Source organism: Heloderma suspectum, chromosome 5 (genome assembly GCF_057233095.1).
Source record: "Heloderma suspectum isolate Gila_16-S chromosome 5, 16-S_ref, whole genome shotgun sequence".
Classification (NCBI taxonomy): domain Eukaryota; kingdom Metazoa; phylum Chordata; class Lepidosauria; order Squamata; family Helodermatidae; genus Heloderma; species Heloderma suspectum.
In genome coordinates this window covers 34,298,131-34,311,295 of record NC_139462.1, presented here as the reverse complement: position 1 = coordinate 34,311,295, position 13,165 = coordinate 34,298,131, and the positions used below count along the sequence as shown (strand labels likewise).

The 13,165-nt window shown below is 44.1% G+C and overlaps 1 protein-coding gene across 7 annotated transcripts in view; it reads left to right on the top strand.

Moving 5' to 3' along the window:
• MANBA (mannosidase beta) overlaps positions 1-13,165 on the top strand; it is an 88,533-nt gene that overhangs the window by 43,816 nt on the left and 31,552 nt on the right. For all 7 annotated transcript variants that reach the window (XM_084855734.1, XM_084855732.1, XM_084855731.1 and 4 more), the window contains 3 exons: positions 3,601-3,711; positions 7,193-7,344; positions 9,594-9,711. In XM_084855734.1, the coding sequence (XP_084711860.1) occupies positions 3,601-3,711; positions 7,193-7,344; positions 9,594-9,711 (381 nt within the window). The remainder of the gene's footprint in view (positions 1-3,600; positions 3,712-7,192; positions 7,345-9,593; positions 9,712-13,165) is intronic.

The following is a 13,165-nucleotide window of genomic DNA, read 5'->3' as shown; positions in this document are numbered from 1 at the left end:
TCTGCTTTCTTGCAAGTCAGCCTATACGATACATGAGAGGTAAATTTTTAAAAAGCAACAGCTGTGCTTTTTAACCGCATTTGTTGTGGCTTCTTCTTCTAGCTCACAGATGTATGCTCTCTGTATGTATAATAAAACATGAAAGTGGAGGATGCATGAGCAAGACTGCCCCCATTCCCCCATGGCATCTCTGAAATGCAAATCAGTGCCCAGGAGCTTGAGGAGGGTAAGGGGTTGTAGTCATCTCCTTTCTTGTGAGAACTAGGACTAGATGTTGCCCACCTCTTATCTCACCCTCTTTCTCACCAGGTCATATGTGGGCCTGTTTCTCATTCACCCAGCAGTATTCTCTTTCCCTGTACCTTGCACCAAATGCCTGAAAGCCTTCCCACTTTCTGTCCTTGCGTACTCTGCACCAATTCACTCCCATCCTCACTAGGCTTTGTTCACACTCCAATTGCTGAACATTTCTGGCTATGCCACCTGTAACATATTTCTCCACTAGAGTGCAAAAATGCACATGACTGTTTTTAACATAATGATCATAGCAAAAACAAACAAACAAATATCCTATCAAGCAGGAGACAAGCTGGCTTTGTACCCAGAACAGGCAGTGGGGTGCATTTACCCAAAATATTACTTAATCAAGGAAAGGCCTGGCATCCATATTGAGCAGTGTGATGAACTACTTTGAGAAAATGAAATAAATTCTAGTTATAAAATGTCAGGACAGCATTTAAAAAAAGCTGAAGCGCTGATCTGGATTGCCTTGGAGCGGAAGGGTGGCCAGGGAAGGAAGAAGGCTTTGTGCAAGGCCTCCTCCTTTCCCCAGTCACTTCAACTGGATTGGCGCTGAAGCGGTGATCCATGAGGCCTCAGAGGTGGCAGGGGGTAGCCAGGGGAGGGAGGAGGTCTTGCAGCGTCTTCCCTTCCCAGCCAGCCCGACCCTTATCATTGTTTTACTGCTGCCGTTAGCAGCAATCTGCATGACCCCAGAAGTGGGGGGTGGCCAGGGGAGTGAAGGGGTTGCCTATGTACTAACGGGTGAAGGTGGCAGCGGTGGTGAAGGCTCTTCTGTCCAGGCCTACCTGACAAAGGAGGCAGGCTTGGCAGGGTGAGGTGGGCTTGGAAACATCTCATCTCTCTCTCTCTCTAGTAAATGTGGCAGTTTCTCTCCCTCACACTGCCTGGTCAACATTCTAGTCAACTGTGAGGTGGCATGAGGGAGAGACACCTTCTGCAGGTGAGCATCATTATGAGAGTCCCATAGACTCTCCTTATTTGTTTCAAATCTTATTTATCTTTTTAAAAATAAGAACTTAATTTTTAAAAGTCTTCCATAAACTGTAATACAAAAGGAATAGAAAGCCATCAATGTTTTAGGCGAGAAGCCTTTTTTCTTAATTTGTTCTCCAAAAAGGTTGCCAATCACTTTCTCAAAGTCACTTTTAACTAAGCAAGATTCCAATTTTCTAATGTTAGAACAACCCATCCCTCCGATCCACATTTAAAATGGTGGAACTCTTCTTTTTTTTAACTGACCGGTCTTAAGTATAGCTGCCGCAGTGGTGATAGTTATAATAACTGCTGTAGAAGTTCATGTCACAGAAACTCAGACCATTCCTCAGAGAAACGTGAAGGAGAGGATGCAGCGGAAATGATGCACATTTCCCAGACCTTAATTCTCACATAAAATGAAGTGGGTAATGACCTTTGATCTGGCCCTCTATGGACTGAAAGCTGCCGGGGGGTGGGGTCACTCCCCCTGATATCATCCGGTCCCTGGCTGAAGCACTGGCTGGAGGAGTGTTCCAGCTTCACCTGTTCCACACTTTCCCCCTTGGGGAGGTCGTGGGGTGGCAAAGCACTTAGCTCGCTGCTCCTTCTCCCAGTTGGACAGGTGACAAGGGGCACAGAGGAATACCTGCTGTTATCTCCTTGCCTGAGGCCCTAACAGTCAGATGGGCTGGCCTGGTGGGCAACATTTGGCTCACAGGCTGAATGTTCCCCATCCCTGCTATAACCTGTTAGTGGTTCAAGCAAGTCAATTCCACATATCTCCCTCAATGTTCCTTCCTTCCTTCCTTCCTTCCTTCCTTCCTTCCTTCCCTTTCTTTCTTTCTTTCTTTCTTTCTTTCTTTAATTGACAACTTCAACATCCATGGCTCAGCTGCCTTCAACCATAGATGTAATTGCTAGACTGACATAGTCTTCCAGCATTTTTAGACTCACATCTCCCCCTGAATAAGATGGAAGTGAGAGCTGCCTGTAGAAAATAGTGGCTAAATCCAGGATTTTAGTATAACTGTGACTGAACAGCAATGATTTCCTCCCCCGCCCCCAAAGAGTACCAGCAAAAACAAGTGTTCAATGTGAACCCAGAAGTTCTCTTTTCAGATAAACTGACGATGAGATATTTTAGAATTTTCTTATCTCTATTCTGTTAACATTCCATAGATCCTGGAAGCTTAGCAGTCATAGAACATTGCTGGGTCACAATTGGAGTTCTTAATTTTTTTAAAATTTACAAATTTATACACTGCGTTCTTAGGTGTTGCATCCAATGTTCGTCTAAGTTAAGCCCCATTCATTTCAATGGGTCTACTCTGTGTAGGACTAACATTGGATACTACCCTTAGGGAGTCCTCCCCAAATATGCAGAAATTCAGGTGGCTCCATTTTGCTTCCAGTCTGATAGGCATTTGCTCACCCAGGTTTGCCATTGGAGGGAATGATATGGAAGAACGTAAGTGCATGTAATGTGATAAACAAGTTCACTGTAAACCGTGCAAACTCAGATTGGATAGGCTGCACGTAAGGGAACATGTACTACAGATATGCCCTTAGATTTTTAATATATGTCTAAGCACTTTCCAGCCTATCAAGGTCGAATTTGTCCCTTTTGTCCCTCTCCACGCTCTTCAGGCAGGCTGTTTACTTCTAAAAAAATTGTTAAGTGTTGCTTGTAAATTTATGCAGCTTAAAGTTCACCCACCAACTAACCTATTTTTAAAAAAGTATAATGTTTTAAAAGTTGTAAAACTGCTTGTGGGGGAAGTGGATTTGAGGTGTCATAGCTGCCAGCCAATCAGTGCTTTGCACAGCTGACTTCTGCTACAAACTCTTTTCCTGAGTGAGTTCAGCTCTGGAGAAAAACAGTGCCATTTCAGAGCCATCCTACTGCTCAATTAATGTTTCATTTGACTTCAGGTGCAAAAAAACCCATGGCCTATACTAGTTTTTATTTATTGCCAGGTGGACTGCTTAGAGGGATCAGAACAGGTGAAAATTTGGAAAGGCAGAGAAGCACCATTTCTCAGTGCAAGGGATAGGGAAGGTACAGTTGTCCAGTTGTTGTTGGGCTGCAGTTCTCATCATGCTTCACAATATAGTCAACAACGCATGTGCCAGAAAGCAAACTGGCTGCTGCATTTTGCACTAGCTGTAGTTTCCAAAACTCTTCAAGGGCAGCCCCCATGTAGAACATGTTGCATTCATCTAAACGGGAGGTGATTAAGGCAAAGATCACTGTGGCCTGATCTGCCTTCTCTTTTTATCTTTACATCATATTTCTTTCTTTTCCTTGGTGGGGAAAAACAGAGTGTGGCACTGGAGACTTGGTGGCCAAGAGGACATGGAAACCAGACTGGATACAACATGATGGCAACATTCATTCTCGAGGGAGGATACACGATTGAGAAGTTTTCAAAGGTATGCCGACTCTCCTGCATAGCATACAACAGACTAATGCAGAGGTGCAGATCTGAGGGCCTAATCCATCCCTCTTGGGGCCCCAATCCAGCCCTCTGGGTTCCCCAGATGTCCCCACCCCATTTCCCCCCAACTGCCTATCGTTCAACCATTTCCTGGCTTTTGTGCCTTTTTCCCCCATTCCAAAAGGTTGAAATGCCTGTCCTAAGGCTTAGTGACTGGCAATGAGAGTTGTAAGCTAAAATATGCTGGCATTTTTGGCCCTGCCTCTTTTGGCTTTGGCCCTGTGCAGCACTGGAATGCAGCCCCTGAGAGCTTTTCCCAAATGGAATTCAGCCCGAGTTGAAAGCAGTTCAGCGCCCCTGGATGAACGTATCTTCTCTGCTGTCCTCTCTGTATATGGCTGCCTGGGGAGCTCATTCAGTCTTTAAAGCCTAGAAGATGGCAGAAATTCTTACCCTGGCAGTCAGCTTTCACCTCTGCCTAGCACCTGCGCTACCAGCCAGACTGGGAAACAAATTACAACTACTTTGAAATTCAAAACACGAAGGTGTTTCATTAAAATGTTTGCAGCTCCATTTTCCAGATTCTCAAACTCTCACTGCTTCTGAGCCAACTGCTAGGCATAGGGACCTCAGTGCTTGGTATCTCTGATGTGGAGAGGCAAATCAAAACATTGTAACTCAAGATATGAAAAATGTGAATGTCTCACCATGTTGAGGTAAGATATATTGCCGGTTTGTAATGAAGAGAGCAATCTGTAGCTCCTGAAGAGATAGACATAGAACCATAGGGTTGGAAGGGGCCTACAAGACCATCGTGTCCAATCCCCTGCTCAATGCAGGAAGCCTGATTCCCAGGTGGTCTCCCATTCAAGTACTAACCAGGGCTGATCCTGCTTAGCTTCTGAGATAAGACAAGATCGGGCACATCCAGCCTTTTGCTTGCCATATCCTCTAGTAACTTTAGCTTAAAATCGTCATCATCATCATCATCAAAATCATCTTAAAAAACCCTTATTAGTAACTTCACACAATGTAAGAATATGTTAGGCACTTAGGATAGGCATGAGTCAGGCTACGGAAGATGACTATGATCTGTTATTCGTGGGCATAATTCATCTCAGGTATTGGAGAGTATTTACTGTTATTATTTTATTTGGACAGGAAAGAGGAACATGGTGGTGTCTAGTGCATTTGACTGTTGCCTTTTTTTCTAGTTACAGGAAATGCTGTCCTTTCCTAACCATCAGCATGGTCGATTATATATTCATTATATCTATACATATATACATATACATATACATACATACATACATATATTTGGTATTCAGTGAAACTAAGAGATTTCATGGGTTAATGATTTCCTGAATGACAGGCCCTCTTTGTTATGTGGAGTTAAAAATAGCTGTTAAAAACAGCAATTTTCGATAATTAGTTTTATGCATCTCCCACCCAAGTGCCAAAAGACCTCTAAATACTGCTGTGGTTATTATTTTTGAGTAAGAGTAGTAGTTACTATAAAATGTAAATCTGTAATAATATGGGAAATAATATATGTCTGAAATAAAATAGAAATATGGATTGGAAACCCACTATCTGAACAGATAAGTATTTAACAGTATAAATCAGCCTCCCACAAATTAGTGCCCCCCATATGTTTTGGACTACAGTTCCCATAATCCTTGACTGCTGGTTGGGGCTGATGGGAGTTGTACTCCAAAACATCATGTTTGGGAAGGCTGATTGAGATAGCGCTACTTCTTGTTTTATAATTTCTTTTTGTTTTGATATGAACAGCTTTCAGCTGAACAGGTTGTTTTGCCTTGGGATTCAAAGACATTTTACCATCCCTTGAAGGAGTTTGCTTGGTCTCATGGTCAGAAGGCCTTGTGCTCATGAGAAAACTGAATGGCAAAAACAAAAAATCAGGCCTTAAGCATGAAAGGAAACAGTTACTTGCCAGATGCTTGACAACTGTCTTGTCTTTCTAGTTCTGGGCAGGTGGCAAAAAACTGAAAGTTATTAAGATTGTCGTGGGCTACTTTTATGGCTCACAAGTACAGATTTTTCAGAAATAGGACCCATGTTCTGGAATGCTGGGGAGGAGAGATTTTGCTCTACTTCAGTCTTCCCCAGCCTGGTGTCCTCCAGCTGTGTTGGCCTACAACTCCCAGCATGCCCCAGCCAGCCATGCTGGGAGTTGTCGGCCAACACAATTGGAGGTCACCAGGTTGGGGAAAGCTGCTCTGCTTTATCTAGAACAGAGCTGGGGAATGTGTGGCCCTCCAAATGTTGTTGGATTCCCAACTCCCAAAAGCCTAAATCAGCATGGCTGATGATCAGGAATGATGGGAGTTGGAGTCCAGAAACATCTGGAAAGCCACAGCTCTCCCATCAGCACAACTCCCATCAGCCCTAGCCAGCATACCCAATGGTAAGACGTTATGGAAGCTTCAGTCTAGTACATCTGGAGAGTACCAGGTTGGGGGAAGGCTGTAATGCAGGTTCCCATGCTTCCAGGGCAGAAAGCCAGGTGCCCTCCAGAGGTTTTGGACTGCATCTTCCATAATGCCTTACTATTAGCCATGCTGGCTGGGGGTGATGGGAGTTTTAGTCTGAAATATCTGGAGGGAGCCAGGTTGACTAGGCCTGCCAAACTTAAATGAAAACATCTCTTAGTCATAGAATAGTAGGGTTGGAAGGGGCCTACAAGGCCATCGAGTCCAACCTGAAGTGGTCCAGCTTCTCCTTTAAAGTTTCCAAAAAGAAAAACGGTTTCCACACTCTTCCTTGTTTTCCTAGCTAAGCTGATTACTCTTTACATATATTTTTTTCCTTCCCTTTGCTTTTAATTCTGATCAGGAGCAGCATTACTGAAAAGGCTTGGGGCCCTTTTAAATTTGGCCTTAGGTTTCTGTAGCTCTCTGTAAATGTAGCTTGATTACAGTCAGCATTCAATCTAGTAGTTTCATTAGATTTCTCTCTTAGTAATCCCAAGCAGGCTGCGTGGGTGCTTACAGCACTAGTACATGTTGTCTATTGGAGGTCCATGCATAAGGAGCAAAGGCACTAGAATATTCCAGAAATTTCCAGTTTTCAGCTCCTTCTCCAACTGATATTAGTTTGATCCATACCCAAGACTTACTTAAGGACATATTATATTGTTTTTAGATTATTTTTATGGCATTTATTTTTATTTGTATTATTGTGCTAATTATGGTTTATATTGTTTATTTTTATATTAATTATGTTTTTTGTATTTGTGTAAGTCATGTCAAGAGTGCTTTTTGCAATGGGAAGTGACACATCTTCTTTTTCTTAAGATCACATTCTTTGTTATTTTATATATAGGGGGAAAAGACCAAAATATGAAAGAGATTATGGATATCCTAATTGAGCTTGAAGCTAAAGTTTGTTTTCTTCTGTCATTTTATTGTCTGCAACTGCTGTAAACCTGTCTAAATTTTAATTTTCCCCAGGTTTATTTTCGAACGGTAGAACTTGTTGAGGAGCCCATTCCTGGGTCACCTGGGTTGAGTTTTTATTTCAGAATCAATGGACTTCCCATTTTTATGAAGGGATCCAATTGGATTCCAGCTGATTCCTTTCAAGATAGAGTCACCTCTAAAACGTGAGTTTGAATAAATGTTTTCTGTATGGATGCACAGAATTTGCCTTTGTCCATTGATACCGAATAGGAATTATCATCACAGATTTCAGCCATGCAGGTAGCCTTCTTTTGCAGGACTATAACACCTGAGAATTCATATGGAGATTGAGTGTTTGAAAGAGCCCCCATGTCAAAAAGCTCCCTGCATGTGGAAAGTTAGTGTGCCAGGGAGAAGGCTTCTAGCCTAGCCATCTGCCTCACATGTTCGACAGACAGATTTTGATATGGGTGTACCTGTGAGAGGACTGTACCATATGCCTTTCTGTGATTTTCAGTAAGCTCTTGGGTCCATTTCATACAGATATCAGAATCAAAGGGTAAAGCTTTTGTTGGACTATGCCATTCAGGCTGCAGGTGTAGGGACTGCATGTTGAAATTGTCTCCCACACATAAAGATTTCCTCTGTACATAGAAAACCATCAGTGCCAGGCAGAAGGGTTCACCAAGATGTTCTTTTTATATATATCCAGACAGGCTTTTTTTAAATGGGAAAATCTTCAAAATGCAACGCCCAGTCTGCAGTCAGAAGTCCTAGAGTCGAGTAAAAGCTTTCACGCTCAGTTCTGCTCTGTGTCTAAACTGGCTGACAAATCTACATGGCTTTCATTTATTTTCTTTATTATTACATTTACATCCCGCCTTTTTTCCTCTTGCGAGGAACCCAAGGTGGTTTGCATGGCCCTCCTCTCCATTTCATCCTCACAATAACCCTGTGAGGTAGGTTAGGCTAAGGGTCTGTGACTGGCCCAAAATCAGCCAGTGAGTTTCATGGATAAATGGGGACTAGAACCCAGATCTCCTGAGTCCAGTACTCTAACAACTACACCACACTTCTCTTGGAGTAAGGTGCAACGATAATGGGGTAGGGCTGGCTGAAATCTCTAGTTTTAGTGTATCCTTCTCCCTGCAAGCCATTTGCCAGTGTGCAGCACACCCTCAACACCTGTTCCCCCAATCCAGCCGTTCCTTGGGGACATAGGAGCTCTGATGCACATGCGGAGCTTTCCTGTCTGCAAGTCTTCGTCATTCCCCTTAAACATGAGCGGGGAACCTGTGGCTCTTCAGACAGTGTTGGACTCCAGCTCCAGTCAGAATGGCCAGCGGTAATGGATGGTGGAAATTATAGTCCAATGATGTCTGTAGGGCCACACATTTCCCACCCTTGCCCTCTGGGGCTGCATGCTTAGTTTGGTGTGGTGGAAATGAACAGGAAACTCCGGTTGTGCAGAAACTCCTGTGTGCATGTAGCAGTGGCACTCCAAAAGCTCTGAGTTGGAATTCTGAATCAAAAATAAAATAAGCAGAATAGCCTTTTCAATCAAGTACCAAAAAACCTGTGACTTCCTTTAATCAATAACATCATAGAAAAAGGTGGTGGTGGTGGGTGTACAAAACAGGAGTCTTTGGAACTGCTTTGTCGAAATGGTAATGTCTGTTCCGTGGCGAAGGAATGTGGTGATGTTCTAATTAGAAGCCAGCTCAACCATTGTGTGCTCCTTGGAAATGACAGGATATCGTTTTTGCCCGTCTAGCAGAGGCTTTGGGGAGGGGGAGGGAAGGAGGACAGGGGTGGCTGGGGATTGCTGGGATCCCCACATCCCCAGTCTCCTCCCCACCCACCGACACACCCCCTTTCAACCATCTACGAGTGTGCGTTTGCAAGTTTGTAGAAGCAGCTGGTGTGGTTCTCTCCGCGCCATCTGCAAGGGGGCGGAGAGCTCGGACTCCTGGATCCAAGGTCGGAGCACTGTCTCAGGCCTTGGATCCAGCAATCCAAAATATCCTATGTCACCCAGACACTGTCTAGTGGCCGTAGGATTGTTCTCTAAATAAATAAAAGATCCTTTGATGGTGTGGAGCTGAATCAGTGGGCGAGGAGGTGACTGGCTTCACTGCAAGTGAGCACTGAGCCTTCCTTTCTGCCTGTATGGTAGCTGTTGCTGCTTCTCCCTTGGATATGGGTGGGGAAACGCAGCTATTAGAAAAGGGCCACATCCACAAAACGCTACTGCTGCACAGTTCCTTCGTTTCAGTGCAGCTTACGCAAACCGCCCTACGAGCCCTGCTGAAATGAAGGGAAGTTGGTCATGCGTTGTGTTTAATGGATTGCAGACTTTCAAGCAAAGGTTCCCTTCAGCCTTTCTAGAAGTAACGCAGCCTTGCTCCAACTGCAGCTCGCTTCAACTGCATCCTGGTTGTGTTTTTAACAGGTTAAGGCTCCTCTTGCAGTCAACAGTTGATGCCAACATGAATACACTTCGGGTCTGGGGAGGAGGCATATACGAGCAAGACGAGTTCTATGACATCTGCGATGAACTAGGAATCATGGTAAAAAGAAAGAAAAGCAACACACATCAGCAGCTGCGTTTAAGGGCAAAATCCTGTGCATGTTTAGACAGAAAAATGTCCCACAAGTCTCAGCATTCCCCAGCCAGCCATGCTGGCTAGAGAATGCTGGGAGTTGTAGGACGTTTCCCTGTCCAATCTTGCACAGGACTGCACCTTAAAACTCGCATATAACATAGAACTGTGAATAAGATTTCTTTCTCATTAGCAATACCCTGTAGCAATCTTTCTCTGTAAACTTGACAGCACGTATTCTTTTCTTTAAAAAAGATCAATGTATTAAACCATAGCTTGTACCAAAGAACTTAAGAAGGGACCTGCTGGATCAGACCAAAGGTCCATCCAGTCCAGCATCTTGCTTGCCAGAGTTGCCAGTCAGATGCCTTGGGAAAGCCCACAAGGAGGTTTTGGAGCCCATAGCTATCTACTACTCTTGCTTGTTAGCAAGAGCTAGTCCGTGGTATGCTGCCTCCAAACATAGAGGTTCTGTATAGCCATCAAGAGGCATATATGGGAGTGGGGGCTTAGCCATAAGCCTAAGGGTTCATGGGCCGTGCTATGGCAGAATCAGGCCTACGCACCTGCCTGCCTCTTTAGCTCTGCACTGATTCTGCACCTTGGTAGACCACAGGCAAAAGCCACACTGAGCGTCACTCTTTCATATTCAGAAGTGGGCAGCTGCTGGGTGTCCAGGGGCCAATTCCTCCCCCACTCCCCCAGAGCACACCAGGGACTGAACCCCTTCTGACCGCCGCCAAAATTGCTACTCAAATTTGGTGGTATGGCGGCTGCAAAAAAAGGCTGCCATTTCTCTTTAAACCAAGGTGCTTTTGGAGTGCCGTTTTGCTTTTAAACAAGGCACACACTCCCTTTGCGCGCCTTGACTTAAAGAGAAATGGCTCTTTTTGCCTGCTGCTCAGCCAGATTTCAGCAGCAAATGCGGTGGCAAAGGTTGGGGCTGCATAAAGCCAGTGGGCTGCATGTTTCCCACCCCTGCTCTAGCCACCACTGTAGCTCTAATTTCCCATGCTAGTTGGTATCATTTTCTGAAGGTATCTTTCCGCACTTCATGGTTTTCCCATTGACAATTTTTGCTCTCACTTCCAGTTCAGTGCTAGAATCTCTCTTGGGGAAGCTGCTGTCTGGATGCAAGCCTAGACTGGCAGCATCCCCACTCCAGCCAATGTGTTCAGTTTATTTTTACTTTGTTTTCGGTGAGTGTGTGTACGTTCATCCTCAGACTGCTCAGAAATGTCTAAATTTCATTCATATATATAATTTATTTATTAAAAGTATTTATTTTCCATTTCTCTTTTGAAACAAATCCCAAAGCAATTTACAAACACACACACACACACACAGAGCAAACTAACAAAAATGTCCACATACACACATAACAGTATCATGACTCTGGTACAAAGTTAGGTCATGGCTGAGAGCCAAAGCAAATGGATATGTTTTCAATAAACACCTAAAACACCCCAGCATTGAGGCTTGATGTACTTCTCTCCCTCTCACACACATGCACAGTCACACACACACATGCACAGAGTGAGAGAGAGGGCATAGAAGTGTAGACATTTCTGAGCAGTCTGCGGGCAGATCCAGTCAGATGGCTCCTATTGCTACCAATCCAAAGGCATTGTGCACCTATTCCATCTTTCCCTCCTTAGCTATTCTTTGTGGCAATAAAAAAAGTCAGAAGAAGCAGTGGGAAAACATGGGAGGGGCACAAATGGAAAGTGATGACATCTGGACCCCTGCAAAATTCTGTGAATGAGGCAGGGCAATTGCACATTAAAAGCTTCAGCCGGAAGCACCCTGAGAGCTAACTTGCGGGATGGTATGCAGGTGAAAGATACTGGTTTAAACTTGCTGTGTTATCCTTGTATCCAATCCCCCTGAGTAGACTTCTTGTGTTGTTAGGTTCCCAGACTGTGAATCTTAGCTCAATTTTATTATTTGGAAGTTGGGGGTAATATATTTATCAATATATAATAAATAGAGAGTTAGGTATGATTTTCAATCACACTTTCTTCCCTTAAGTAAACCTTGGCATGATATTTTCCCCCTGTGCACATCCAGTGAGACCTTGGTTCACCCTGGTAACTTAGAGCCTCTTTGGACATTACAAAGGTGCTAAGGAAATAAGAAGCAGAAGTCCTTTTCATTTTATTGAATCTATAACTCATGAGACAAAGAAGGCGCACCTCAGTCTCGCATGGCAATTTGTGTATCTCCCTGTTCTGGGAACTGCAAACCACACACATGCACCCTGGCAAATGTTTTGCACAAAATGTGGAAGCAGAGGAACAAGAAGTTTGAAGCAATTGGTGCTTCCTGTTTTTGTGTGTCATACTAGTGTCCAAACAATTTTACGACATCTTATTAGAACAGATGTCATGGTAACTTGTGGCTGTTTTTTTTCCTATCCTTTGAGAGGTGGCCTTTAGCTGTTAGAAGTCCAGAAACTTTAAAACAGCCTTCCTCAACCTGCCTCCCAAGATGTGTTGGACTACAATTCGCAGTACCCCCCAGTGAGCCATGCTGGCTGGGGGGTACTGGGAGTTGTAGTCCAACACATCTGGAAGGCCCCAGGTTGAGGAGTTTAAAAAGTAGTCTAGACACCAGAGGGCAATTTGACTGTCTTATCTTTTCAAATCATTCTTATTTGAGAAGGCAAGTAAGTCTTAAAAAAAGAAAAGCAAAAATATTTTGGCTTGAGCCCAGGTGCAGAAAGTTTCAGGCCCAGAGGAACATTTTTTAAAAGCAGGTTGTGTACCTGTGTAAGCATGGCTAGGAGGGGGACATCTGCTTCAAACTTCAGAGAAATAATACCCGCATAACCTTGAGTTATAGCTTTTAAGCACATGTTCCTGAGTTTGGATTTAACATGTAGCCAGGTGAAGCTAGAAGTTTTCCCCCTCCTTTTTTTGGATAATCTCCAACTCCAGTGATTCTGCTTGCTGTCATTCTCCACCCTTCCATACAGCAACCCTCCCCCACCCCGCCGCCGAAATCGAATGTAGCTTGAGCCAGAAAATGGTCCTTATACCTTTTAAAATATGTTTTGGGGAGGGGCAGGACTCCTCTGCCTTTAGCAACTGCAAGACAAACAGAAGTTCAACAGGAGAAGCTGTTCTCTAATCACTGCATCTCCATGCCAGGACTGGGTTGAATTTCTGCCTGTCATCTAGATGTCAAAGGCACAGGAATCCTGTGAGGGTGAGGTAGGGGTGTGTGTGTGTGTGTGTGTGTGTGTGTTGTAATCCTAATACAAAATGCCCTGTGGAGTTGATGTATGTGCAACCCTAATGCTAGGTTTTTCGGAAACTTTGTTGTCCCAAGCCATTTCTTTCTCCGCAATCCCACCCTACCTAGAACACTCCTACAATTTGTACCCTTGAAGCACATGGAAAGGGCAATATAGCTGCTA